We start from the raw sequence: 26,838 nt of genomic DNA, 5'->3' as shown, positions 1-26,838 counted from the left end.
CATGTATGTAGCAGGCTCGAAGTCTGAAGGATTGGGCCGGACCCAATTGCCCAGATAGCTGGTTAAGCAGCAATCCGATCCCATATTGCATCAATGAATGAATGAATGAATGAGGATGGATGGATTGATGGAACTATTGAGATGGGAATGACAAGTAGGCACGTGATCTGGGACATCCCCCGCGGGATTCCTTTGTCTAGAGTACAGAACTCAAGAGTAAGATATCATACCTTAACTAGTCTAGGGTCCATTCCTACGCTTTCATATCATCCTCAGACATTGATAGACCGTACGCTCTAGGTCAAACTGAGCATTATTCTCTCCGCCGTCGAAATGAATATGATGCGCACCAAACGTACTAACACGGCTCCGTTGGAAGACGCCTCCACGGCTCCAGCGACCTTCAACGACGGCCTGCCGCTACCAAAGCTGATCGCCTTTGATCTGGACTATACTCTGTGGCCTTTCTGGGTTGACACGCATGTCAGTGCCCCCGTCAAGTCGCGCGACAACAACTCCCGCTGTACAGACCGGTTCGGCCATTCCATCCATTCCCCTGTATTTCTCCCCAGTACCAAAATATTAATTTATAAATATAAAAACAGATGGAACGAATCTTTCGCCTTCTATCCCGCCGTATCTTCTATCATCTACGCGTGTAAAAGCCGCGCAATCCCCCTGGCATTGGCTTCCCGCACACATGCCCCGGATCTCGCTCGCGACATGCTCAAGGCCCTTCACATCATCCCCACGTTCTCGGATAATCTATCAACGAAGACCAAGTCCATCCGCGCGCTTGATTACTTCGATCATGTCCAGATCTTTCCCGGGAACAAGACCCAGCATTTTGCTAGGATCCATCAGACTAGCGGGGTGCAGTACGAGGAAATGCTCTTCTTCGATGACGAAGCACGGAACCGCAATGTCGAGACGGAGCTGGGAGTGACGTTTTGTATGATTAGGGATGGTATGACCCGGGATGAGGTAGATCGGGGAGTGTGGGCATGGCGGAAGAGGAATGGAATTAAACGGGAGAATGGGGAGAGGAATTGAATAGACGGGGCTCAGACGACGAGCGGTTTGGGTCTGAAGACGATATATAGCTTGCGTATGGTGAGAAGGGATTTGCTACTTTCTTGCTTTGATATGAAGGGACTATGAGACTATGATTTGACTTGCGATGGTTAGAGATACCCAGATAGGACGAGGGAATTAAATTAGACATGGATATGCCTGGGACAATACAAGTCCAATATCAATATCAACATCAATACTCTATAGATAGACACTCTTATGTGCGTTGGATGCCACCATCTCCAACCTCCACTGGCCCAAGCTTGCTCTCCGCCTAACATCAAACTCACCGTCAATACTCTTTCATTCATTCATCACCACTACCACCAGTCAATTATCTCACTCCATCCATCCATATCGCCTCACCTCCTAGAAAGCATACCATGGAATCTCCGCGAAAGTCACAAACACACCTAAAACCGCCTCCGCACCACCAACCACGCCGATCATCCACATCCACAACCACAACCACAACCACATCAACACCGGCAACACCGCGAGCCCCCGTCATGGCACACCCAACGGCAACGATCGCCGAAACTGCCATATTTCAAGGCACGCACGCGGTATCGATTGGCGCAGGGACCGTAATCCATCCGCGCACGCGCATCTACTCGTTCTCTGGACCGGTGATCATCGACGAGGCGTGCATTATTGGCGAAAAGAGCGTGATCGGGGTCGCAGCACCACCCAGTTCGAGCGGGGAGGGATCCTCAAATGGTGCAAAATTGGACTCGGTGGAGGGGATTCCCATCCGGTTTTCATCCTCCGTGACGGTTGGACCGACGGTGACGATCCTCCCCGGGGTGCGCGTGCACTCCGGGGCGTCGATTGAGGCGCTAGCGACGATCAAGGACCGCGTGTCGATTGGAGCGCATGCTAGGATCTGTGCCGGGTGTGAGGTATCGGAGAATACGGTGATTCGGGACTGGATGGTAGTTTGGGGGTCAGGGGTGGGAATGGGACAGAGGCGGAGGATACGGGCCCGGGGGAAGATGAGCTCAACGACGGCGGTGGCGCAGGGGATACAATCGTTGGAGGCCAGGGTGATGGAGGATGCCAGGTTGGCGGTACTGCAGAAGGAGAGGGAGGCGCTTTCTCGGTTGATTGGGGCGTCGAGTTCAGGACGACGAAAGTGATGAAGATTCTCCCCCTATGGAGGCGGCGATGGTGATGATAATGACGATGTGATGAAATCCACTCGCTTTACGGTTCAGTGTTCGCGATACTGCATATAATACCCAAGATATAGACAGAAATCTACCGTTACTTCAACTTGGGATAGGTGGGAATCAAAATGTCCAGTGTAGAATTAGCTATGACCTGTGCATGATGCTCTCAAAAAGAACAGAAAGGCAGAAGGACGGAAAGACAGAACGAAATGGAAACGAAAACGGAATAACGTCTTGATAAAAGTGCAACAAAAGAAATATATGAGACGTTTTTAGGCCATGGCAGGAGCTAGATGTTGATGAAAACGCTTAATCAAATATATCAAGTCACAAACATACAAAAACGAAAATACACAGAATTCCAAGATCTGGCCCATTCGAGATTTAAGATCCTCCTCGAGCATGACCGCCGCCTCTCATTCGCTTCCCACCACTGGTTCCCCCTTCGTTTGCACCTTCGCTACCATCCTCCCGGGCTCGTTTGTTTCCTTGGGGGACGAATTGGCGGGCATGGGCGTTTAAGCTACCTCGTCCTCCACCGGGGCTAGATTGACCCTGTCCCTGTGGTACATTGGCAGTCTGGACGTTCTGATGTCCACCCCGGCCGCCGCCCCGTCCTCCACGACCACGAGGGGGGGCGCCACCACGCTGACTCTGGGACTGCGCTTGTTGCTGACCCTGTGGCTGCTGCTGGCCCTGTGAACCAAACGGATTGTGTTGTGGGCCGCCACCACGGGCACCGCCTCGGCTACCTCGTGCGACTGGAAGGCCAGACTGAAGTGCTCGGAGCACACCTGTGCCAGAACCAGCCGGGGGCTTGCTGGGCAACGAAGCGGGTTGCTTGCTTTGGAGGGGGGCAAACGGGCTTCCGGGAGCATTACCTGCAACGGGAGCCGTGGTCAAAGCACTGATAGTTGGCTGTTGTCCATCCGATTGGGCCACGGGCTCGACCGTAGCAGCCTCTGGAGCCTGGTCAGCTTGTGTCTCCGGAGGTCCTTGTGGTTGATTTTGCTGTTGGCTTTGGATCGCGGGCGTGGGTGCGGTTGCCGGGGCCGGGGACGGCACAGTGGCAGGCTGTGCCGCTGCCGAAGTAGGAGTGGGAGTTTGCTGTGCTGGTGAAGCTGTAGGCTTGGACCCTTGAGAAACAGCAGGTGCTGCCTTTGCCGTTTTGGCCACTTCCCATACTTCGACGACGGCCTTCTGCGGAGTTTCAGTGGCCGCCTTTTGAACTACCTCGATCTTAGCCTGGGCAGTCCTCAACCGAGTATCAAGCATGCTGATCTTGACCAGTGTTTTCTTATCAGACAACTCAACCGCTGACTTGATCTTTTCTTCTAAGCCCTCCTCGTGAGCCTTTCTAAGAGCCTCTTTAAGTGCCTCTCTTTCCTGGTTGAATTTCTGCTCCAGGGATAACAGGGCATCCTGGTTGGCTTCGGCAGACGACTGCGCTTCCTGCTTGTCCTTCTCCTTCTCCTTAGCAACCATTGCTCGGATGTTGCTTCGAACAATATTCCGGATAGTTTCGTTCTTAGCGACCAGTGCCCTCGCTTGGGCGTCTGTGAGCTCAGGGAGCTCGCCGGATTTGGAAGGAGTTGCAGGGGCTTGGTCGGGTTTGGATCCTGGCGTGCTTGACTCCTGAGGGGCGACTTGTTGATCTGACCTCAGTTGCTCTATTTCTTGTCGATGGCTGGCTTTAACTTCGGCTATTTTACTGTTGAAGGTCTCCTTGAGTTTGTCTGCTCGTTCCTTGACCTTCGCCTCATGCTCAGCATCCTTAGCGGCTATAGCAGCCTCCTTTTCAGCAAGAGCAGCTTCCAGACGGTGTACCTTGTCCTCCAGCGTCTTCACCCTTTCATCATCACTGGGCGCAACGACTTGCGTGGTTGATGCAGGTAACTGAGCTGCAGGAGTCGAGTCAACACCGGATGTACCGGATGGTTCTTCTGCCACAGGAACAGCGGGCTTCTCGGCCATCCTTATCTTGAGTTCATTCAGCTCTTCTTTAGTTGTCTTCAGCTCCTCCTGTAGCACCTCCTTCTCTTGGACAACCGAATTTAATTCCACTTGCTTGGCATTAATACGCCCAGTAAGCTCCTTCGATCGAGCCTTGAACTGTTCGGTAAGTTTAGCACGCAAGTCCTGCACCCTTTCATCACCGTGTTTCTTCAGTTGCTCCGGGAATGCAGCAATCTCCGCTTGCAAAGCATCCCGGGCTGACACAGCTTTGTCTCTTTCATTCTCCAATGTTGCGAGCTTCTCTTTTAGTCCTTCCATTTCAGCCGGATCCACACGGTCATACTTCTGCAGGATATTTTGGGTGCGCTGCTGCCAACGGTCGCGGTCCGCCTGCAGAAGTTGCATCTCACCATCTTTTGTTTCCACCATATTTTCAAGCTCCCTGATCTTAGTTTCGAGGGGTTCGATTTGCAGTACGAGCTCATCGACGCGTGCTGATTTCTCAGCTAGAGCTGTCTCTGTTTGCTTGACTTGGCTGCGTAGCGTAACACTGCTTTCCCGGAAAAGATTTAGCTCGTTCAACGTTTCCATTAGCTTGTTGTGGCTCAGAGCGGAGTGCTCGCTGTCCGCAGTTTCACGACGTTGCTGCTCGAGTTTGAGGCGCGCCTCATCTAGTTGAGATTGGGTGTATTCAAACTGCTGTCGGAGGCGTTTGCTTTCTTGTGTAGACAAGTGGTATTGAACATCCACGATTTCCTTCTCGCGGCGCAAAAACTTGATAACTTCCTGAAGCTTTTCCAGATCTGGCGCCATTGCCTCTCCCTGCTCATCCTCAAGGACGTTTGCACGACCCCGTTGCAGGGCTGAAATCTGGTTCGTGATATTTTCAAGTTGAGTATGAAGCAGGGAGTTCTGTTGGAGGACTTCCTCGCGGCGCTTATGCAATTCTGCAAGCTCACTTTCGTATCTATCCTTCAATTCACTCCAGCTTTCTTCCTTTTGGGAGAGGTCCTTTTTATACATGTCTGCTTTAGCCCGCATCTCAGCAAGCTCAAGCTTCAACTGATTAGCCTCAGAGCGAACCAGTTGCAGGTTCTTCGCAGCTTCGGCATGCTTAACCAGTTCGCTCTCGTAATTTTGTTGAGCATGCTGTGTAATCTCTGCTTGGGCCTTCAGATCATCTTGGTGGAACTGAGAGGTGGCAATTTGGCGTTCGGTCTCATCCTTCAGTCTAGTGATTTCGCTTTCCAGTGCAGACTTTTGCTCCTCCAGGCGTCGTGCAGTCTCCCCTTGTTCATCTCGAATCTTCGACAGCTCAGTATTAGTAGTGGAGAGCTCAGAGGAGATTTCCTCAATCCGTTTCTCAAGATCTTGAATCTTCTTTTCCTTCTCCTCAACCAGGCGTTCAGTATCCTCACGATACTGTTCATGAGTCTCTGTAACAGACTGCAGTCTTTCCTCAGTTGCTTGACTGATAGCCTTGTAATCCTCAACTTGTTCCTTCGCATGCTCAAGCTCGCCCTTGGCCAGGTCCAGATCACGCTTCAACTCAGCGACCTGCATGCCCAATTCTTGTTCACGGGTCAAGCCGCTCTCCTGCCCGCTCACCTCGGTCGCTACAGGCTCCTCAGCAGCTGGAGCGGAAGCACTCGGTCGAGTCTGAACCACTTGGAGGCGCTCCTCAGCACTTCGGAGCTCGACGGTGAGTTCGTCCACCCTGGACTGTAGATGATCCCTGGTTGTTTTTGTGGCAACCAGCTCCTCTCTGACGGAGCTCAAGCTTGTAACTAAGTCGTCGATCCGCTTTTGACTTTGTTCATGGTCGTACTCCCTCCGCAAGGTTGCCTTCTTCGACTCCTCAATTTCATCGTTTAGCTTCCGTTTTGTCGATTGTAGTTCGGATTCAAGGGATTCGACGCTGATCTGCAAGCGGCGGCTTCTCTCAGAATCAGTGTGTTCACGCTCGTTCAGGATCGTCTGCAGGTTAGCGTTCAGAGCATCAAGGCGCCCCCGCTCATTCCGTAGTGTCTCGTTGTCCTCGATAAGTCTCTTCTCGATGTTCTTCCAGAGAGCTTTCTCCGCTTTCAGGTTCGCATTCTCCCGTTGAAGGCTTTCGACAAGACCCTTTGTTTCAACTAGATCCTCTGCCGCTTGTTGAGTCCTAAGATCTTGTTTGTTTGCATTCTCCAGAAGCGCGGCATAGCGTTTCTGGAGCTCCGAGTTTTCATTCTTAAGCATAGTGAAATTGCTTTGGAGCAGTTCTGCTCGCTGAGTGGCGGCACCGAGCTGGCTGTTGGATCGGCTTATCTCGCTTAGTAGCTCACTGTTCTTCCGCGAAAGGTCGTTGACTTGTTGCTTGAGGGCAGAATGATCGGTGGCAGATTCCTCGCGGAAGCTGTCAAAGTGTGCTTGCACCTTGCGCAGCAAATCGGCATAATCAGGAGCATCCTTGGCCTGTTCGTCAGCAGTTGGCGGAACAGCCCCGAGAGGAAGCGATTGAGAGAAGACTGATGAATCCCCGACTGTTTGACGTCGGCGGGTCAGCATGCTGCGGAAGGTATCCCGTTCCTTGACGTAGCTCTTCGTCTGGGCAACAAGATTGGCGATCTCATCGCGATACGTCTGTACGCGGATTCTCAATTCCTTTAGTTCTTCCTGTTCTTGTTGACGAACAGCGTCCTTCTCACGAGCCTCCACCCCTTCCATCTTATCACCCAGCTCTCTCAACATACGCCTGAGAGTAATGTTTTGCTCCTGGAGCTCATGAAGATCCTTAAATGTCATCAAATTTTGGCTAATGAAGCGCCCTGTTGGAGTGAGATCCGCAGCAGATTCGTCAATTTCCTTGCGGGCGACCTTCTCAAGCTCCTCCCTGTCGTAGCTACTCTCGCCTTCCTTCAGGATTGCGACTTCCAGCACCAAAACCTTAACTTGAGCACTTAGGTCTCTTAGTTGTTGGCGCAAGATGTCTCCCTCACGTGCCAATCCTTCCACCTGGCCTTGGAACTTCCTTGCTTCCTTCGTTGCATCATCCCTCTCCTTCCCAGAAGTTTCAAGAATGTCAGACATTTCAACAACCGCATCCTGTAGTCTTGAGTTTTCAGTTCTCAGTTCATCGATTTCAGGCTTGCATACTTCGAGATCCTGAACCATTTCATCGAGAGTGGATCTCAGCTCCTGGCTAGTCTTCTGCTCCGCAGATAAGAGTGTCCTCATTTTGTCGTACTCAGTATACATCTGCGTGAGAGTGAGACCACCCTTTCCACGAGAGGCCCTAGGCGAGAATGTGGCGGCCGGAGTTCCACCGCGTACAGGTGTACTAGGCCCTCCGTTCAGTCCATGGGCTGGGCTTATGGATCTCCTGCCAGCAACGCCATCTGATTCAAGCCGGCTGATGGAAAGTTCAAGTTCGGTGACACGACGTTCAGCCGCCTCCTTATCAGTATGTTCAGTCTCCACCTCCACACGAAGTCTTGATATCTCCTCCGCCGCATCGTCCCTTGCTTTTTCAAGGGCCAGTTGACACTCCTGCACACGCTGCTTGGCAGTTTCTGCAGCATTACCCTGCAGTTCAGCCAGTCGATTCGCACTATCAAGTTCGATCCTAAACGACTCGGCCGCCTGGATAGCGTCCTCTTTGAGTTGCTGGATATTAGAGAGAGATTCTTCGTAGCGCTGCTCTACCTCGTCGAGACGACTCTTTAGTGCGTTCTCACTACGTCTTAAAGAATCAATCGCAGAATTAGCTTCTTCATTTTCACGTTGAAGCTCCGAAATTCGAGCCGTTTTTTCTTTGCGGAACTTCAAATACTCCGCGGACTTTGTCTTTAACTCCGTCTCAAACCATTCGTTGTTCTTCTTTGTCAGATCTAAATCTTGCTCGAGGCTCTGCTCACGAAACCGGGCACTAGCAGAGGCGGAGTTCGCGGCTTGAAGGTTTTGCTCGGCGGTCGAAAGCTCACGTCTCAGTTCGATTATCTTCTTGTGCTGTGTGGAAAGCTCCTCGGCTAGCTTGTCGTATGCTGCGGACTTGGATTCCAAAAGGGAAAGGGTATCTCTGTTGGAGGCTTCGAGAGAGGTGATGCGCGACTTCAAGGAGCTGACTTCGGATTCATTGGACGTAGATGATGACTTGAGCGAAGCAATCTCAGATTCCAAGTTGGACCGAGCATTTTCTGCAACAGGTGAGCAAACGCGCTGGAACCAGGTGGGCGGTACATACCCGACTCGTGTAGTTTCTTTCTTGTCTCCTCAACCTCCGCGTGCCCCTTGTCAACGGAGTTCTTCAAAACCTTGATCTTGGAGCTGCTGCTGCGAACGGCATTTTCGAGCTCCACCTCCAAACGCAGCTTATCCGACTTGAGCTCGTCATATTCCCGAGCCTTTTTCGTGATAGCCTCCAAGAGCTGATTAACCAGTTCGATGGTAGGATTTTGCAAAAGAGTAGAGAGTGTCGACTCCTCAATGGAGTAATGCGACGCGAGGTAAGGCAATTCAATCGTAGCGGTGGCCATGATGGCTATGGTCTGTACGACAGCTGCGGCAGAAAGCTGCCTAGCCTCACTGTTTTGGGATCACTGTACTCAATTTTCCGATGAGCAATCTATGTCATGACGAGATATAAATAGGAATTTCTGAAACGGACGTCACAAAGGGGAGAAATGAAAAGCTCTCGTCGACCGAAGAGAGAGACAGACTCCAAGGGTGAAAGAATGTCTGGAATGGATGATGCTGCTTTGCGGCTCCCGACGCGGTTAGCTCAGGGAGGGGCACGTGACGACTCTCTCGCTATCTCTAGATGGCAACGCTACACGGGTCCGCAGAAACGACCATAAAAGAGAGCATCTGCCTTATCCCTCGACCACTTCTGGCTGTTGGCAGCCATATCTTGTTCCGTTGCGTTTCCAGTGCAGGAGATCGCCTCGTTGTGCCGATCTCAAAGCTGCTGCCGATCTTTCATGAGTCGCAACTGTCTATATCTTTGCGATCCCTGGTGAACCGAGTCCCGCCGCATCAGACTAACTCCATTTACGTCTCCCACACTACTCTACCAGCTACAGTCTTGCCTCTAACTGGAATCTCACAATCATGTCGCATCTTCAGCAACAGCTCAAGAACTTCAACGCCGGCGTTGTCGACTATGCAAATCGAATGCCCCAGCAGAGGCGATTCGTCCATAACAGCTCTGCGAGCAGTTCCCAGGTGCCATCTTCAACCTCCACACCCACCCCGGGTGGTGACCCTCGACGGAAAAGGCACGATGCGGACATCGTTTATTCGCAACCTGCCAACACAGGTACGGGCAAGGATATCATGACCCAGGTGATCTTTGCGATCGAGCATATGAAATCCAAGGGTATCCCGCTCAAGTTCGCCGATATCGTCTCCTACCTGTCTCTACAGCACCGGGCCAATGATCAGGGCTACGTTCAGGCTCTCCGCAGTATTCTTCAGATGCACGAGAAGGTGCAATACGACCCCAATGGCGCCAATGGGGAAGGCACATTTGCCTTTCGTCCGCCCCATAATATCCGTTCGGCTGAGCAACTACTCCAGAAATTACAGTCCCAATCAACAGGTGCTGGGATGAGTGTCCGCGAGCTTCGGGAAGGATGGCCAAACGTGGAAGAGACGATCAATAGTCTGGAAAAAGAAGGGAAACTTCTTGTTACCCGGAACAAGAAGGACGACCATGCCAAAATGGTCTGGGCCAATGACCCCTCCTTGATCCAGCATTTCGACGATGAGTTTCGTCAGATTTGGGAGAAGATCAGGGTTCCTGACCCGCAGACCGTCAAGGAAGAGCTAGAAAAGGCCGGGATCACACCCACGAACAAAAACAAGGTTGTCAAAGCGCGGCCAAAGGTAGAACAGAAAAAGGTCAAGAAGCCTCGTCGAAGTGGCAAAACAACAAACACTCATATGATGGGTATCCTGAGAGACTACTCCCATCTTAAGCGATGATTTCATTACATCTCACCACACCGTCAGTTTTGCCTTGGCCGCTTTTCATGGTGAACTGGTTCGTCATTCTTACATTGCATCATAGCGGCGTTCAAGGGGATCCACACACTTGGATCCATATTTTATCAGATTGGTTTGTTCTTTAGACATTGCAGGCATGTCTTCCATGCAACACTCTTTTCCTCGTTGATGAATACTGTATTTGTAAGATATAGTGAAAATAGATACCCAAGACAATTTGGTGGAGTTATTATTACACTGGCTACTGCTTTTTCTACTCTGCAAATATCCATGTATGCTTGAAATTGTCATCCCGTAGTAATCTTCTGACATGCTGTATCATATCCTTTTCATATACCATGTAAATAATCCATTTCTGTTCTATTCTTATTTCTAGTAACCCTCGCTAGAAACCTGGGAACCCAAAACACGGCCAGAATCGCACGGCTATTCACGAAACGGATAAGGAGAGAAAAAAGAGAGAAGAATAAATGAGAGAAGGAATATAAAGACAGAAAACGAACAGAAGAAGAAGAAAAAAAACAGGCATATAAACAAGGAAGGGAAAACAAAAAAAACCCAGCGTCAGAAGAGTCGTAAGTATAAAGAGCTCAGTCATGCCATATACAAGACAGGTAAGGCCTTAAGAAGCCTTAGGAAATGGGAACAACGGAGTGGAGTAGAGTAGAGGAACAATAAAAAGTGATAAGGTGAAACACAGACGCCATGCTAAGCACTATTCAGTGTTTCCCGTTCGTCCCAACAGAGACAACATCCTCTGTCTTCTTGACATACGCAACAAGGTCCTCGATCGTACAGACCTTAATTCCCCATTTCTTCCCAAATTTCAGACACCCATCGCGCCTCATCATGCCATTGTTTCCACCGATTTCCGGAACCCCATCGATCCATTCACCATCTTCTACTAATTCGGCAATGACAGCGGCCGGTGATTTCCCAGCCAGACGGCAGAATTCCACCGCTGCTTCCGTATGACCCCTCCTCTCGCGCACGCCACCCGCTTTGGCCTGGAGAGGAATGATGTGGCCCGGTCTTCGGAAGTCCTCAACACGGGATGAAGGTGAAGCGAGCTTTCGGCATGCGAGAGCACGGTCGTAAGCGGATATACCGGTTGTAACGGACGGGTCGCTCGAATCAATGGAGATCGTGTATGCAGTTCCCTTCGGGTCGGTGCTTTCAACCACCATCTGAGGTAAGGCGAGACGGCTGGTGATTTCCGGGGTGATGGGTGCGCAAATTAAACCACTGCGAGGGTGTCAAACGTATTAGAAATCGCGATCGAATAAGAAATGTCGCATTTAATTCAGATCTTTATGGGAGAGAAAGCGCAGGGCCGGGCGTATCCAACCTTGAATAGCGAACCAGGAAAGCCATCTGAGCATCGGTGATTGACTCGGCGGCGATTATAAGGTCCCCCTCATTTTCACGGTCTTGGGAGTCAAGAACAATAATAAACTCTCCATTCTCTATGTTGCAATTGCAGTTGCTTTAGTCAGCACTAGTTAGAACAGGTGAGGTATGTCACAGCATGGTATACTCACTAAAGGCGCTGATTGTGTCTTCAATGGAGTCGAATTGATGAATAGGCTCGGTTGGAGAAGGCATGATGAGTCCGTGAAGCGCGATAGAACAACCCCTCGCTAGGCGTGGGGCTCAATTGGCAAGCAAATATCAGGGTGATGCAGTAAGAAAGCAACAAGGTGCCCACAGCGTAGGGAGGATATCTGCAGCTTCAATAACAAAGTCCAATGTCGGACAATTGAGTTTGCCGTGGCGAGGGTTGGATGAGTCAAGAACGTGGGTAGGAGCGGAGGTGAGCGGAGTTGAGCAGGAGGTACGGAGTACTTCTAACCGCCTAGATTTAATCTCCTAAGGTTATACTGGTGATGCTCGAAGAAAGAACCATCGGTGTCTTAGAAGAAAGAAAGGAGACCCCGAGAGAAAGAAACAGAATCAATCGACACAGGCCAGATCACTAATGGTTTGTCATGATTTCTTTACCCACCGACCGTGGTTCTCACCAGCCGACGCCGACCCTGCCGAGTCAACTCCGAAAAGCTATCCTGTCTCCTGCTAAATCTGAGGAATATTTTCTTCAAATAATTTAGTGGTTATAGATAGACCGACGAGGAAGAATGGTCGACTGACAGGGATTGTATGGCATCTATCATTCGTTTATGCAACGATGAGAAGGAGTAAAAAGGAAACCAACGCCAGCATGAGAGTATGTACAACAATGTACTGGATATTTTGGTATACCGCTCGCTACCTCCTAGTAGATCTTGAAACATTATCAAGTCGTACGAACTTTACCTGGTAGAGACATAATAAAAGATCATCACCATCATCATCATCATCATAAAAAAGGGCACGAACATCACTGCCCTAAATCGCCTATCCGCCGTACTTCGTCGGCCTGTCTTTCCAACGCTCTACGCATGATGCTAGAATATTCGGTCTCCCGACGTCGCTGTTCACGCTTGCGTTTTCGTATCTTGTCACGGGTAGCATCATCAACCTCTCCTTCGAGTAATAACTCATCATCTTCTTCTTCCTCCTCACTATCCTGGGATCCAAGGTCGCCAGAAAACTTTAAACGGCCAATACGCTCTCCCGTCCAGATGAGAAGCTCATCCCCTGTCAGGTTACCTCCGGTGGGAAGAACCTTCCGAGCAACTTCCCCGTCACTGCGAGAGCGAGACGAATCACCCCAAAGGCCACGAATGTCATTGTCATGTTGGCCATGATGGCTGTTATCAGCGGATCCTTCAATTCGTGGTTCCTGCGAAGTTCTGCCATGCCGCTTGTATGTGTTGATGTTGAAACGACGGATTTCGCTCCGTCCATCTCTCTCAGACCATTTAACGTTGCCATCTCCGTCGGAGTAAACGATGCGTGTTCCATGGGACTCAACTGATAGCACTTTCGAACTTGCGGCGCTCTGTCGGTTTTGATGCACGACTGACAAAGTGGATGACCACCCTGACGGGTCATTGTTGCTATTTCTTGCCGAAGGGATCAGGTTGTATAGTTCAAGGGAACCTCGGCCTTTGTACTCTCCGCAAGCTACCACCTGATGTGAACTAGGCCATGCTGTACCAGAGACAACTGGGAACCGCGGTGCAGGAACGGAAGCGAGGCCGCATAGCCGACCTCCAGAGTGGATAGTACTCTGCAACCGAGGGAAAAAGCGCCGATCATACTGCAAGATGCTTGGAAACCGTCCGGCAAGGAAGATAGAGTTCACATGGGGGGCTGGAGGATGTAGGAGAGAAAGAGGACCTGGCTGAAATAATGGTGCGTAGTTGTCGTTTGGTTCCGATGGGTCGGGGCTCCGTATACGATGAGGCGGTCGACCATTGGGCTGTAGTTGTAATACTGGCGAGTCCGGAGGGGCATAGAGTTGCGACCTTGGTACTAAAGAGGGTGTGGGCTTTTCGCAGCGCAAGTTCATGGCCTCTTCTTCCTCTATTGCAGACATTCTGCCGTCATATATGTGCATACTCAACGTCGTAGCCAAAGTCAATGGAACCGAATAATCAGTCTCCTGGGACAGAGCAAAAACGGACCAGGGATAGCGTAGTTGTGAAATAATCCTAAGCGTTTCTAAGTCGACCTCATTCAAAATATTTCCAACCGCCAGGTATGCCCTTCGACGCATTGAATCCACACTCACACATTCTCCTAGATTGATAAATTCCAACGCCAGCTTCGCCGTGGAGTTGTCCTTCCTTCGAGATGCATCGGCCGTCAAGATTCCAGGGTCACTAATCCCAAGAATTCTTCCTTTGGTATTTTGTGACCCAATAGAATGCGAATGGTTGAGGTCCCAAATGCAAACACTGCCATCATCCAGCGGCGCAATGATTTTGTTCTCCCGTGCAGAGCTCCAATCCCTGAGCAGCCCCATGCCCTTAGCCTCACGGTAAACCCTTTTCTTGCCTTCATCCCTGGTGAATGGGCGTTGGATCCAATTGAATGAAATCGGTCCATTCCGAGCTATATATTCCGAATACCAGTCAACATTCTCGCCCTCATACGAAGGGTCCCATACGGCCGCCGCTCTTGACCGTTCTGCAAAGGTCGGAGATTGGTGAGGATTGCATCCCTCGAAAGGAGCAGTATGTGGTTGAATGAGGGATCGCAAAGACGTCTGCCCTAATACACTAAGAGTGGCAGTGGAGTTTGTAGCAAGACTTCCAGATGCCCGGTTGGTTGCGCGAAAGATATCTGCGGCGGCCCATGACTTCTCATAGCTGTGAAGCCTCCAGAGGGTATCGTCACGAGCAATGCTGAAAAGTCGCTTCGAAACAGATTGGAGTTGCACCTGCTCCTGTGGGGTGAGGACTGTTTATAAATGTCGCATTCATCAGCTCTGCCATTGGTACCTTAGCATGTCGGCACCGCCGACAAATAATGTGGGGTATACAATTTGTGGACTCTTCTTACAGTCAATTATTTTGGAGACAATCTCCACCGGTAGCTTTTCCATGAGCGACTCCGTTGAACAACACCATCGAGAGACGGTTGATCAGGAGAATAAACGCCGTCCCTCGTCTACTGCAAAGCCTTGAATCATTTGTTCTTCCCCGCGGTCAGCAAAGTCTAGACTGACGTCACGTGTCGGCGTGTGAGGGTTTTCGATCGTCTTCTACGATTCTATCGACCTGAGTCTTTAAAGATCCACTGGAATATTGGAACAGTTGGTGGATGACCTGGGGTCACAAACAAGGAAATATCGAGATCCATTAAAGCAAAAGAACCGTACTAATCAAAAAACATAAAAATTCCTAATTATTGATGTTCCTATTCCCGCTCATCTATCCTCTTCCAATCAATCATAAATTGCATTAATCGTACACAATAGTCGAATTGAAGAAAAGGAAAAAAAAAAAAAAAAAAAAAAAAAAAAAAAAAAAAAAAAAAAAAAAAAAAAAAAAAGAAAGAAAGAGAATGATGCGAGGATAGAATTTTAAAATTTTCTAGGCCACCCTCCTACCCTTCTGGTATGAAAACGGCATCTTTACAAAGTATAGCCGCCTTCTTGAAGAAGCGTCGCCATTCGAGGGGGTCACCTTTCACTTTCATAAATTCAATTTCAAATAGACCCTCCGAAACACATTCGATGATAACCTTCCCCTGTAAGATGCACATTCTACCATCCCTTGTAACAATGCGGATCATGGCAGACGTGTCTCCGGCAGAAACTGCGGGAACTGAAGGAACAGGGACTCCTAAACGATGCAGAGCTTCGCAGATGAGAGGGACCAACAATTTGAGTTCCCACGTAGAAAAGAACCGCGTCATGGGACGCGATGGCACAATATCATGAAACCGTTGAGCTTTCTGGGTTCTGCTGAGCGGCACCGACGGATGGGGTGAGAATTGAGACATGGACGGTTCATCTTCAAGGGCGTCGGCCACTAGAGCGTCGTCGGTAGAACGAGGCTCTCCGCTAGGTTGGGTTGATGAAAAAACATCAGTCAAATGGGGGATATCCCAGTCAACTAGCATATCTCCTCTTGGCATCTCAGGCTGTGTCGATGAAATCCGGTGATCATCTTCTCCCATATCCATATCCATGCGATCGGGACCGAAACTGCCGCCATTCGATCGCAAAGGGAGTGGATCTTGGGAGAAGTCGATGTGCAGTGATTCAAACATGGTTGTGGCCAGGTTAATCTGGTCTCGAAGTCTTCCATCCGGGGATAGAAATCTGTTTTGTCGCGTATACCAGGGGTGTCGTCGTACATCCTCCAACGAAAACCGGCTTCCGGGATCAATATTCAGCATGCCGCGAAGTAACGATAGTGTTGCCGCAGGCAATTTCTGCCATAGTTCATCACTCGTGCGTGCATTTGTCGCAACGTATTCGTGAAACTCGTAGCTATTTTCCGTCGGGCTATCCCAAGGGGTATTGCCTGCCAGAAGGACGAAAAGGACGATTCCGCAGGACCAAATGTCTACCAGGTCTGGTTGGTAGCCCGAACCCTTGATTTGACTCTTGCTACTGCACGAAATGACCTCTGGGGCAATATACGGAGGGCTGCCGCAAAAAGTGGTGGAAAGCTTGGTCACCCCCTTGTACTCGAACAAGGTTGCTAGGCCAAAATCAGCGATTTTCAGGTTTCCATCGGCAGTTAAGAGAATGTTCTCTGGCTTGATATCTCGATGGCCCACCCCCTTCGAATGCATATAGCCCACAGCACTTATGAGTTGCGTAAAATATACATGGGCGATATCCTCGCCTACCCCTTCATCTGCTTCGATCTTGTCAAAAAGATCTCCACCTTCGGCCAGCTCCATGGCAATCCATCGCCAAATATCATCTTCGCCCGTCTGAAAGAATGATATGATATTATAGTGGTCGCCGATATGTTTATGTACCGTCGCTTCCATTTGCAACTGTCGTGCACTAATCTTCCCATGTCGAGCGGCGTACTCTTTGTGGATGAACTTGACTGCGAAGACAGGATTATCTGCGTGCGAAGGACACGCTTTTTTAATACTACAGGGTACAGTAAAAGCCAATTAGAAATACGGGGACCCCATGATAGCAAGCAGAAGAGGCGTACCATGCATAAGCACCCTGGCCGATTGTCTTCGAGACAATCCGAAAGGGCAGATCCTCTGGAAGCGGGGCTAGTTGGGAATGGTGCATCGTGAAAGGGAGTTCACATAGATGCAGATGGGAAGCAATTCTAGCAAGGACAAGTTAACTTCGAGTACTGGACATGAATAATGAATTTTTTTTCGCTCCATCATCTCGTGGCGTAAAAGGCAAAAAGCAAGGATTGCTGACTGGGACGAAGGCCCGGGAAACGCGTTGAGCCGGCTGGACGCGAGAGCCACTTTATCCTCTTTAGATAATCTGTTGATCTGCGTCCAGCCAGGACCAACATAACACCAACACTAAAGATGGCGCTAACTTGGCTTCGTTTTAGATCAATGGTGCTGAATTAGCGAGTGGGAGAAAATGGAAATTGAGATGAACACAGTAAGGGCCAACAGCGCCAGTATCCTTGGGTTTTTATTAGATTGAAAGTATGCAACTGAACATAGATAATCGATTAACTGCAGAAGTATTTAAAGGCGGCTGCTTCATGCCGGTCATGCTCCTCACGCCTCATACGCCTTCAAAATACCCGCAACAGGAATTGCTACCAATAGGGGGTTTTACTTGTCCGCTGTCATTTTGATGAACAATGGTTGGTGACCAATGTGTGTATTTTTAGACGCCTGTGTTCATTGATTGTAGCCTCCTGTGGTTTAAGACGAGACAACAAAAATCTTAAATTCGAAGAGAACAAAGCCATCCATTTAAAAGCAAGATCTGATGAACGAGTTAGAGTTAGACTGCAAGATCTAGCGGGGCCTTCAAGTTACTAGCTAGTAACTGTTGTCAGCGTTGCCCGGGCGCGTTTTCCCTCTATAGTGGAGTAAACAAAGAGACGGTTTCTTCTCTTGTTCGCAGCCACTTTTCAGTTCTCACGTTAGATGTCTCCCTACTACAGAAGACTTTCGTTTTCCTACTTTACTCTCCCCTCCACTACCATCTATCTATCCATCCACCTCCCATTGCTCGTTCCATCCTTTTTCTGATTCCGATCTTCTGGGGTTCCCCAAGTGGGTCGATCATCCATTCCAGCCAACAGTTGAGCTGCATTCGGTTCCGTCATCATTCTACTCCGGAGTAGACAGCAACCTTTTCTTGCTAGCTATTGTTGCGGACATTCCAACCTTCCCGGAACCTCTTCGTTCTCCGGTTCAAAAACTGCCCAAATCATTCCTATCTCCCTCTCACTCCTCTCTGGTTCATCACTATGGACTACACAATGGAGGATACCCAGAACGCCGCCCCCGATATGCTGGAGACGTCCAAGTTAAACTCGGGCGCTCAGAAGAATGACAGTCAGAGCGTCACCAAACGGTTCGTGAGGAGTGTTTTTTACTTGCTTTGCATCAGATCGGTTGTTTTGGAGAAGACTAACATGCGTCTTTTATCGATAGCCTTCAAGCTGAGCTGATGCAACTTATGCTCTCTCCTTCCCCTGGTATCTCCGCCTTCCCAGACGCAGACGGCAACCTTCTTTCCTGGACTGCCACCATCTCCGGACCGACCGAAACGCCATATGAAGGACTAAAATTCAAGCTGTCGTTTGTTTTCCCGAACAACTATCCTTATGCTCCGCCCACTGTCCTCTTCAAGACGCCTATCTACCACCCTAATGTCGACTTCTCCGGTCGCATCTGCCTGGATATCCTGAAAGACAAGTGGAGCGCCGTGTACAATGTTCAGAGTGTGCTTCTCAGTCTGCAGAGCTTGCTCGGGGAGCCAAACAAGTAGGGAGCCTATTCCAAAGTCCACACGGGCTATCTCACTGACTCTCAACAGCGCGAGTCCTTTGAATGCTCAAGCAGCTGATCTGTGGAGCGCAGACCACGAGGAATACAAGCGCCACGTCCTCGCGAGGCATCGCGACGTTGACGATATTGAATAAAGTATAATTTTTTGGAGGCTGTCGCCTGGCGTTAAGGACAGACCGAGTTTCTTTTAAATGCATTGCATGGTCGGGGTCTGTGCGTCGTTTTGGGGGCGTCTTAAGACATCTGGGCTGCATTCCGGCTCCAGGTACGGTTCAATGCATACTGGGGATATACCTTCTGGAGTTCAATAGTTGGGGTTCTTGTTTTCTTATTGGGACCACGGAATCACAGTACAGGAAAGCACGCGTCCCTGGAAATATAAATATCCTGTTTTCAATTGTCGTCTTGATTTCATTGCTACCGCTGCCACTTTGTGATATCTCCTGTTTCTTCACTACCATACTAGGATAGTCTCTTCTGGGTGGTCAATCACTCATTTTTATCGAAATATGTCGCTGAGCCGATCTTTCAGGGACGGAACCCCCATGATGCTATCATTAAACATTCCCAACAGCGTTGATATCAATATGAAATCACGACGCGAGTTATTACTGATGGTAAAATGTCCCCAGGAACTTACAGTTTTCACAAGCTGTCTAATCATGTGGGCTCCTCTCTTTCACTCCTTGTGGAATAATTTGGGTCGTCTACGTTGAGTGTTTCCTCTCACCTGAAATAGGAGCCCTGACAAACTTTGAAGTATTTGCCCAAGTAACTAGAAAACGCGTTACGACAACCATCGCATGTTCTGCAATAATGGATGGGATATCGACATAGAATCTCCTACTAATAGTTTAATCCCTTCGGCACTTGTGTATTTCCTACGCCTTGCCTTTATAAATCCTATCTGACTCATCTTAGTTATATATTTCATGATAAAAAACTTGCTAAATCTCCTCTCGATATCATTAAGAATTTTTTAGAGTTTGGAGAGTTCACCGAGCATGGTCAGCTATTGCACCACGCCTCGATGCAAGAAGATCCCAATGAATCAGATGTTTGAAATATCTGCGCGATAAAGATCCGTGAATTATAGAACGTGCTAATTCTCTTTTAGGTGAGGGATATCCGCAGTTCACAATGAATTACCGGTTTGGACTCTGTGCCCCCATTCAGTATTTTGAGTGTGCTGGCTCATTGCAATCTGTGAAAATCCTGTTGGCGTGAGGAGGGGATCCATGGCATTTAGATCCCTACAGGAGGTTGGTATTATGTTATGCTGTCTACCATGAGCATGAATTGGTGTGGCAATACTTCGACAATTTGAAAATGTAAAGCTATATAATGATGTAAACCAGGTAGTTCTTAATGTTATGAACCAATTTGTAGGCGTCAGAACCTTCTCTGATCCTTATCTTCGCTACACTTTGGAACTTCGGATATCTTTACTTCTTGTGAAACGAAAGTCCTTCTCCCTTTGGAGAATTGCCAGGAACTCACTCAATTCATTTGTTCACGGGCACGGTTCTCGGCAGCCAATAGATCATTTGTTGGGACAATATGGCGCCTTTCTTCGAAACAAATATGACAGCAGTGCAGCCGTTTAAATTACTAGCTCCGAACACTCTCTGTGGACCATAGGTGTTCAAATGAAATGAAGCCTGCTTTATTCATCAGTACATGGGGAGTTTACATGTACAACACTGTCTAGCTGGTAATGACTGCGAGGCTGGCGGCACTGCTTGTTGTTCTATTTGGTAGAAAATATGGACCATGGTTGAGAAATAGATCCTGGCTGACGGCTGCTTATTACCAAAATAGTAAATTGATAACAGCCCAGCTAATTAGCACAATCACCATACCGCTAGATCAGACCTTTAGTGCCCTTCAAAAGTAGGTACATACGAACAGAGTGGATATTTCCTTTTCAATACAGCTAGCTAAATTAAAACCCGTAAATAAGCCGGCCCGCAAATGACTCATACTACACATGCTAGATAGTTCTTTTAAACAGTCTTCGAATGCAATATACATTTCTTCACCTTCATCATGAAAATTGCTCCTCATTCGTGATAAGAAGCCCTGCAATTGATGCACTGGTAAAGGTACTAATCGCACCCGTGACCATGGCACTGACTGCGACACGAGACACGTCCCCAGCACGGCTGGGGGCTAATTGCGCCAGGACACCAATCTGATTTCCCAGGGAACCAATGTTGGCAAACCCGCAGAGCGCGTATGTTGCAATCAAGCGGGAACGAGGAGAGAGGGTCTGATATTCCGCGTTGTGTTGAAGTGCATCATATGCGATGAACTCGTTCTAAGGACAGGGGGGGTTTACCTGTTAGCAGGGACTTCCTGTCTTCATTTTGGAAGGTGCGGTTCGGGAAGCAGACTTACCATGACGAGTTTCATACCGATGAGCTTTCCGACTTTCAGAAGATCTCCATCGCGGGAGACGCCGAGAAGGAAAGCGATTGGGTAGCAGACGTAGCCGAGAATGAGCTGGATGGTCAAATCGGGGTCGTTGATACTCAGGTACCGACCCCACCATGTCAACAGTCCGTTGACCAGGCCAACGAGAGAAATGATACAAAGCAGGGTGGCGGAGATCATGCCAGCGATCTTAATACCCAGCCAAGCTCCGTTGGAGAAGGCATGGAGAGCGTTGGCGGCTTTGTTCTCCTCGTCCTCGGGAACAACGACCCGACCCGCAGTCAGGGTTTCCTCTTCCTCGGGCCATCGCAACTTAGAGACTGCCAGTGATGCGGGAATACTCATCACACACGATGAGACCAGGGCTTGCGCATTAACGTTCATTCCAATGTACGCCACCAACACGGAGCCCGCAATCGTGGCGTATCCGGAACACATGACTTGGTGGATTTCAGCCATCGTCAGGTACGGAATGAAGGGCTTGATAAGCATTGCAGATTCGCCTTGTCCGATGAAAGGTGAAGCAGCAGCGACCACAGCTTCGGCGCCCGACACGCGCATGCACCAGAAGAAGAAGACAGCGAACTTGGCAACGGCCCACTGGAGGACGCCACTGTAATAAAGGAGTTGGACGAGAGATACGAAGAATATAATGGCTGGAATGACGGTAACAAGGAACCAGGCGCTATGTTTTGCTGCAAATTCGGTCTCAACCAAGAAGTCCACACCCTGTCCTGCAAAGCCCAGAAGCTTTCTGGCCAACGTGGAAATAAAATTAAAGATGTCATATCCTGCTTTAGTCCGGAGCACAAAGAGGGCAATGATGAACTGCACAAGCATCCCCACAATGACGGTGTGCCAGACAATCTTCTTCCGGTCCCTTGAAGTCAACCATAGAACGAAGAGGAACACGACTAGCCCGAAAAGACTAACGGCCCGATTTGCTCTGGTATTATCCTTAGTTTCCTCCGACGCGAACGCTCCGATAAGGATGACTGCAATTGTCAGCAAGGCAGCACTTGGGATTCGTAGATTCTGCGGAATAAGCTCGACAAAACGTGAGGCGGTTTGATTCCACACCCAGAATACGGGCCTAGTAACAACTGAGACGGGAACATAAAGGAAAAGTATCCGCAAAGTGATTGCCAGATACAGCAGGAATGGAATCAGCCAGCCCAGGTCATATCGATGGAGGATAAGACCAGCAATCCACCATCTAGGAAGCAAAGCAATGAGTTACGGTGGATCCAAGATACCTCGCAAGCAATGAACGGCTTACCCAGTGAATAAGAGCCAGATGAAAGCAAAGACGATATGTTTCGAGTACCGTGAATATCGCCGATAGAAGGACCGCGTCGGGTAGCTTTCTCCCGTCTCCTCGTCCTTCTTGCCTTGCTTCTGCTCCGCGCTGTCTACCGAACTGGATTCCTGTATCGCTCGCTTCTCGGTGTGTACATCTTTGGTATAGATGATATCATCTTCGGGGGTAATGTGCGGACCGTTATTGCGCTGATCCGCCTGAGTTACATCTTCTGCATCAGGCTTGTCAGATGCCTCCAACGTCTTTTCGTCTGCCATCTTCTCGAGACAAAATTTGTTCAAAACCGAGTTTCCCTTGGATAATCCAAGGAATCCCGAAACCCCAGAGGGATACTAAAGAATAATGGGGAAAGCGAAGGCCGCAGTCAGCAAGGCCAGCCAATGAAAAAATTAAGGAATGGATGGACGACAATTGACAGATGGGCGTGGCTTTAAATCTGCTGGGAAATAGAAAGATGGTGAGATAGAAGATGCATGGAAGGAAGAGACTCGAATTCAGTTTCAACCTAGGCCATAGCCCTGACCACCTGAGATATGGTCATAATGGACTTTTTTTTGATCCACGATTGAGCATATCAGTTGACAAGTGTGTGCGGGGATAATTACATTCTTTTCGGGTCCTAAGCTATTCCTAAACTAGTGGCCATGCGGACATGTCTGATAAGGTTTTTTTTAAAAAAAAAAAAAAAGAAAAAATTAATAATAATAATAATAGTTGCAACTCAAGTACTCCGTACCTACGCTATTTTACTATAATCTATTCTCAATATCATAATACTTTTATCTCTTTGTCCATGTCCTGCTGGGTGAACGCTGTGAACGCAATCAACCCCAATGAAATATCAATGGAAAATGTTAGTGGCTGGGTATTTTATGCACCCTGTGACGGCGCTAAGACAAGGGGCAAAAAAAAATAAAAATAAAACCCTAACACTAATTAGTGAACCGGAAGACAAACTCTCCCACTATTGGAGAATAGCGATAAGACAGTTGCAACACTAAAGTCTGGATCCAACGAGGATTGGCGGTCGATCAATAATGAGGGTTTCTAGTTGGGCTGGTCTCCGCACAAGGAATTCGGTCGTGTGCCGTCCTATCGTCGAAGAGGCAAGACACACGGCAAAGGATCCTGTTAAGAACAAGAGACAAGAGCAGAGCGTTACATCGCCTACCATGCGTGGCTTGGAGGGATATGGAGTTTGTGTTTTTTTTTTTTTTTTTTTTTTTTTTTCCTTGTTATGAATTAACGGCAGTAGGGAGAAGACAGCAATTCTTATCTGAGATTGATCTCGACCTGCTGCTGCCATGTGTGCTAATAGCGAGTTTAATTCTGCTAGCTTACCCTTCGAATTTTACCCACTCTTCTAGTAGTGTCAGTAGTTTCAGTTCTGGCATGGCGAGACGTGCCATGTGCACACAACAACGGCATTTACTAAATGGAATTGAATTTTTTTTTTTTTTTTTCTCTCCCCTCACCAACACTCAATTACTTGGGTGGGAAAATAATTAGTGCCGACACTAACCGAACAAGAATAAGCTCGGTGGCCATTATCAATTGATATGCCAATCTGTAAGTGGCACAAATCGAAAAATAGCACTAGGTAGAGTCCGAGATAATAAAGGCATGTTATTGGTTTCTTCCACAAGAACGGAGAACTCCGAGTATCTTTTTAGCGTCCTAATTCCTACTTGTTCTCTTCCCCGGAGAATACCTGGACCTATCAGGCATGCTAAACGCGCATCCCCAAGTCACCCTGAATATGAATTGCATGACGCTACTTCGTACATGCTAAGCCTTCATTTGTACAAAGCTGAATGGGTTATTATCGGTCGTGGTTTGACCCCATGTCCTATTTTGCCAGTAGTTGGACATAAATTATTACATAAAGAGTACTCCGGAGTATACCGTTGGAACGACCATCTGGAAATCAAATACTATCAGCTTTCCATTCTTGATTGTGTTGTATAGTTGGAATATATTGGTTAGCCAGTCTGTTAGTAGGGAGATTTTCCTGCTATAGCCAATAGAGTCAGCGGCTGATATTAGACGTTTTTGGGTTCGAAGGAGAATTAGTGTTATTGACGGTATCTTTTTATTTTCCCTCCGTCGGGTACCTTTGGCTCGTATCGAGGGAAAAGAAGCCTTCATGTGATTAGGCTGTGCTACAAGCATCCTTTCCTGTAGTTGTTGTGCCAATCCGGGGCTGCGATACGCCATACTCGGTAATACTAGTATGCCCCTTAATAAGAAAGGTTAAGGTTAAAATTGCGCCGGATGGGGCTATCGTAAGTTCCCTACGGCGCGGGGTCAAGCTCCGGTCCGCGCTTCTCTCCGATCGTCAACCGGACTAGATACTATCGCCCCAACTCCGATAGCTTAGCCAGGGTGTGTTATATTCTACAATGGAAGCGGCCGATATCGAATGGGAGCTCGAAGAGGGAATCCCACAGGTTGATGACCCTTTCATCCAACAGTATCTGAAGGGCCGGGATTCTCTCATCCTGGAGGAGCAGAAGCAGCGTCATGGTAGGTCACCACGAAGTAGTTCGCTAGGAACTAAGCAGAGCTAACCCTTTCGGACCAGACTCTAATCTTCGCAAGACCCTAACGCCAATAGCCGCGACAGCATGCAAGATCGTGTCAAAGGTCCGCGACCGGGGGTTGACGTCTATAGGGTCCACGACGTTGAACGATGATTCCCATACGTCAGAGGCTCTAGGTCCCAGTGAGATGTTGCACCAAGCTAGGGATCGAATGAAAAACACCGAGCTATGGAAAATCCTACAGAAGATGCCAAAAGGCTCCCTTTTACACGCCCACATGGATACTATGCTTGATGCAGACTTCATAGTCAACCAGGCGTTCACCACGGCTGGCATTCACATATGCGCGCCTAGCGCCTTGGTTACTCAAAAAGACTTCGAAGAAGCACCTTTCTTTTTCCAGTATTCTTCTCGTTCCACGGAATCGGAAAACGAGCCACCTTTATGGACATCCAACTACAAACCCCAGACTTTGATCCCCTTACAAAAAGCGGCGTCTTCCTTCCCGAATGGCAGCGAAGCTGGTTTCCGCAATTGGCTTACAAGCCGCTGTATTGTGATACCAGAGATTTCGGGTCGTCATCAAAACTGCAGAGCCAATAAGATCTGGGATGTCTATACCCGTGCTATGACTGTTATCAACTCTCTCCTCAGCTATGAGCCCATTCTACGATCTTGTCTACGCCACATGTTCTCACAATTTGCCACCGATGGGATTAGGTACGTGGAACTTCGAAATGTATTTCTTTTCCCGTACAGGCGAACAGGAAGCGAGACACCAGAAGAAAGCTATAGTGAATGGTGCAGTGTGTTCCAAGACGAGCTCGAGAGTTTCAAGAACACTGAAGAAGGCAAAGCATTCTACGGGGCACGTGTGATATGGACAAGTGCGCGCATATTGTCCAACAAAGACATGGCGGAGAGTATGATGAACTGCATCTTGGCAAAGAAAGATTTCCCCGACGTGATCTGCGGGTTTGACATAGTAGGGCAAGACTATCGTACCAGACGGCTTGGCGATTTCGTGCCGATTATGTTTTGGTTCCGGAAGCTTTGCGTCGAGGAAGGAGTCGACATACCTTTCCTTTTCCACGCAACGGAATGTCAGTTATATGGAGTCCCATCCAGTCACAGTTTATTTGATGCCGTGCTGCTGGGTACTCGGCGAATTGGTGATGGGATGTTGCTTCATGATCACCCTTTGCTAACTGAGTTGGTTAAAGAGAAAAGGATCCTACTCGAACGTTGTCCCATTTCGAGTGGAAGCAGGGAGCTTGCAAATTCGATCGGCTGTCCTTCTCTTGGTTCCTTGTTGTCCCGAGGTGTCCCCGTCTCGCTTTCCAATGATGTCTTCGGATACGGCTGGAATGGGTTGACGCCTGAGCTTTGGCATGCACTTCAGGGGCCAGAGGCTTTGGAAGTCACGGACATTGCGATGATGATTGAGAACTCAGTCCGGTGGAGCTGCTATGAAGATCAATCAACAGCGGAATGGCTGTCCGGAATTCGGGAAGGGGTTCTCGGCAAAGGAGTAAAGGCAAACCGTTTGCGGGAATGGTATGCAGATTTTCAGAGGTTCTGCGAGTGGATAGCACTGGAATATGCGGAGCTAGATGTTGACGACTGAATCCTAATCGTGGCTGAAATGATCATTTTAAATTGGAATCAATACAATAGACTAATCACTAATCAGGAACGAAATGAGGGCGTTCTAACTAGTTAGTTAACTACAGACTATAGCTTACTAATATTTAATACATTGGCATAATTAGTAATACAAATAATACCCAGTATTATCCACCGTCTCCACCATCACAATGTAACAATTTCCTCAATTCTATTTCGATATCTTGCACGTAACGATTAATAGGTGATGTCTTTAGAAGGCTGTATAAATATGCAGGTTTTCTATATTATATGTTTTCTCTAGAAAGTAGAGAATAGTATGCCTTCCTGCTGCAGGCAGTTGACAAGACTATCACAA

General features: G+C 48.6%; 10 protein-coding genes across 10 annotated transcripts; 5 read left to right on the top strand and 5 right to left on the bottom strand.

The window, feature by feature from the left end:
• Positions 1–333: 333 nt before the first annotated feature.
• Positions 334–1,053, top strand: ATNIH1004_002410 (Mg-dependent acid phosphatase; the record flags this gene model as incomplete). Its single annotated transcript, XM_033567102.1, has 1 exon — positions 334–1,053. The coding sequence occupies one exon, from the start codon at positions 334–336 to the stop codon at positions 1,051–1,053; it is 720 nt and encodes a 239-aa protein (XP_033429097.1).
• Positions 1,054–1,457: 404 nt separating this feature from the next.
• ATNIH1004_002409 (transferase hexapeptide domain protein) lies at positions 1,458–2,213 on the top strand (the record flags this gene model as incomplete). The annotated part of the gene is made up of 1 exon (XM_033567101.1): positions 1,458–2,213. One exon carries the CDS (start codon positions 1,458–1,460, stop codon positions 2,211–2,213), a length of 756 nt encoding a protein of 251 aa, XP_033429096.1.
• Positions 2,214–2,630: 417 nt separating this feature from the next.
• ATNIH1004_002408 (putative filament-forming protein (Tpr/p270)) lies at positions 2,631–8,716 on the bottom strand (the record flags this gene model as incomplete). Its single annotated transcript, XM_033567100.1, has 2 exons — positions 2,631–8,377; positions 8,425–8,716. 2 exons carry the CDS (start codon positions 8,714–8,716, stop codon positions 2,631–2,633), a joined length of 6,039 nt encoding a protein of 2,012 aa, XP_033429095.1.
• Positions 8,717–9,290: 574 nt separating this feature from the next.
• ATNIH1004_002407 (transcription factor TFIIE subunit TFA2) lies at positions 9,291–10,166 on the top strand (the record flags this gene model as incomplete). The annotated part of the gene is made up of 1 exon (XM_033567099.1): positions 9,291–10,166. One exon carries the CDS (start codon positions 9,291–9,293, stop codon positions 10,164–10,166), a length of 876 nt encoding a protein of 291 aa, XP_033429094.1.
• A 740-nt stretch (positions 10,167–10,906) lies between these two features.
• Positions 10,907–11,792, bottom strand: RIB3 (3,4-dihydroxy-2-butanone-4-phosphate synthase RIB3; the record flags this gene model as incomplete). The annotated part of the gene is made up of 3 exons (XM_033567098.1): positions 10,907–11,432; positions 11,536–11,653; positions 11,729–11,792. The coding sequence occupies 3 exons, from the start codon at positions 11,790–11,792 to the stop codon at positions 10,907–10,909; spliced, it is 708 nt and encodes a 235-aa protein (XP_033429093.1).
• A 772-nt stretch (positions 11,793–12,564) lies between these two features.
• On the bottom strand, positions 12,565–14,679 carry ATNIH1004_002405 (uncharacterized protein; the record flags this gene model as incomplete). The annotated part of the gene is made up of 2 exons (XM_033567097.1): positions 12,565–14,534; positions 14,637–14,679. The coding sequence occupies 2 exons, from the start codon at positions 14,677–14,679 to the stop codon at positions 12,565–12,567; spliced, it is 2,013 nt and encodes a 670-aa protein (XP_033429092.1).
• Positions 14,680–15,182: 503 nt separating this feature from the next.
• On the bottom strand, positions 15,183–16,586 carry CHK1 (putative serine/threonine protein kinase; the record flags this gene model as incomplete). The annotated part of the gene is made up of 1 exon (XM_033567096.1): positions 15,183–16,586. One exon carries the CDS (start codon positions 16,584–16,586, stop codon positions 15,183–15,185), a length of 1,404 nt encoding a protein of 467 aa, XP_033429091.1.
• A 1,424-nt stretch (positions 16,587–18,010) lies between these two features.
• Positions 18,011–18,688, top strand: UBC11 (putative ubiquitin conjugating enzyme (UbcK); the record flags this gene model as incomplete). Its single annotated transcript, XM_033567095.1, has 3 exons — positions 18,011–18,117; positions 18,198–18,530; positions 18,583–18,688. The coding sequence occupies 3 exons, from the start codon at positions 18,011–18,013 to the stop codon at positions 18,686–18,688; spliced, it is 546 nt and encodes a 181-aa protein (XP_033429090.1).
• A 1,913-nt stretch (positions 18,689–20,601) lies between these two features.
• ATNIH1004_002402 (NupC/NupG family nucleoside CNT transporter) lies at positions 20,602–22,568 on the bottom strand (the record flags this gene model as incomplete). The annotated part of the gene is made up of 3 exons (XM_033567094.1): positions 20,602–20,874; positions 20,955–22,206; positions 22,270–22,568. The coding sequence occupies 3 exons, from the start codon at positions 22,566–22,568 to the stop codon at positions 20,602–20,604; spliced, it is 1,824 nt and encodes a 607-aa protein (XP_033429089.1).
• Positions 22,569–24,713: 2,145 nt separating this feature from the next.
• On the top strand, positions 24,714–26,481 carry ATNIH1004_002401 (putative CECR1 family adenosine deaminase; the record flags this gene model as incomplete). Its single annotated transcript, XM_033567093.1, has 2 exons — positions 24,714–24,837; positions 24,896–26,481. 2 exons carry the CDS (start codon positions 24,714–24,716, stop codon positions 26,479–26,481), a joined length of 1,710 nt encoding a protein of 569 aa, XP_033429088.1.
• Between the last annotated feature and the right edge of the window lie 357 nt (positions 26,482–26,838).

This window comes from Aspergillus tanneri, assembly GCF_003426965.1.
Source record: "Aspergillus tanneri strain NIH1004 chromosome Unknown AapTan_1_pilon_pilon_pilon, whole genome shotgun sequence".
Taxonomy (NCBI): Eukaryota; Fungi; Ascomycota; class Eurotiomycetes; order Eurotiales; family Aspergillaceae; genus Aspergillus; species Aspergillus tanneri.
This window is presented reverse-complemented; position numbering and strand designations above follow the sequence as displayed.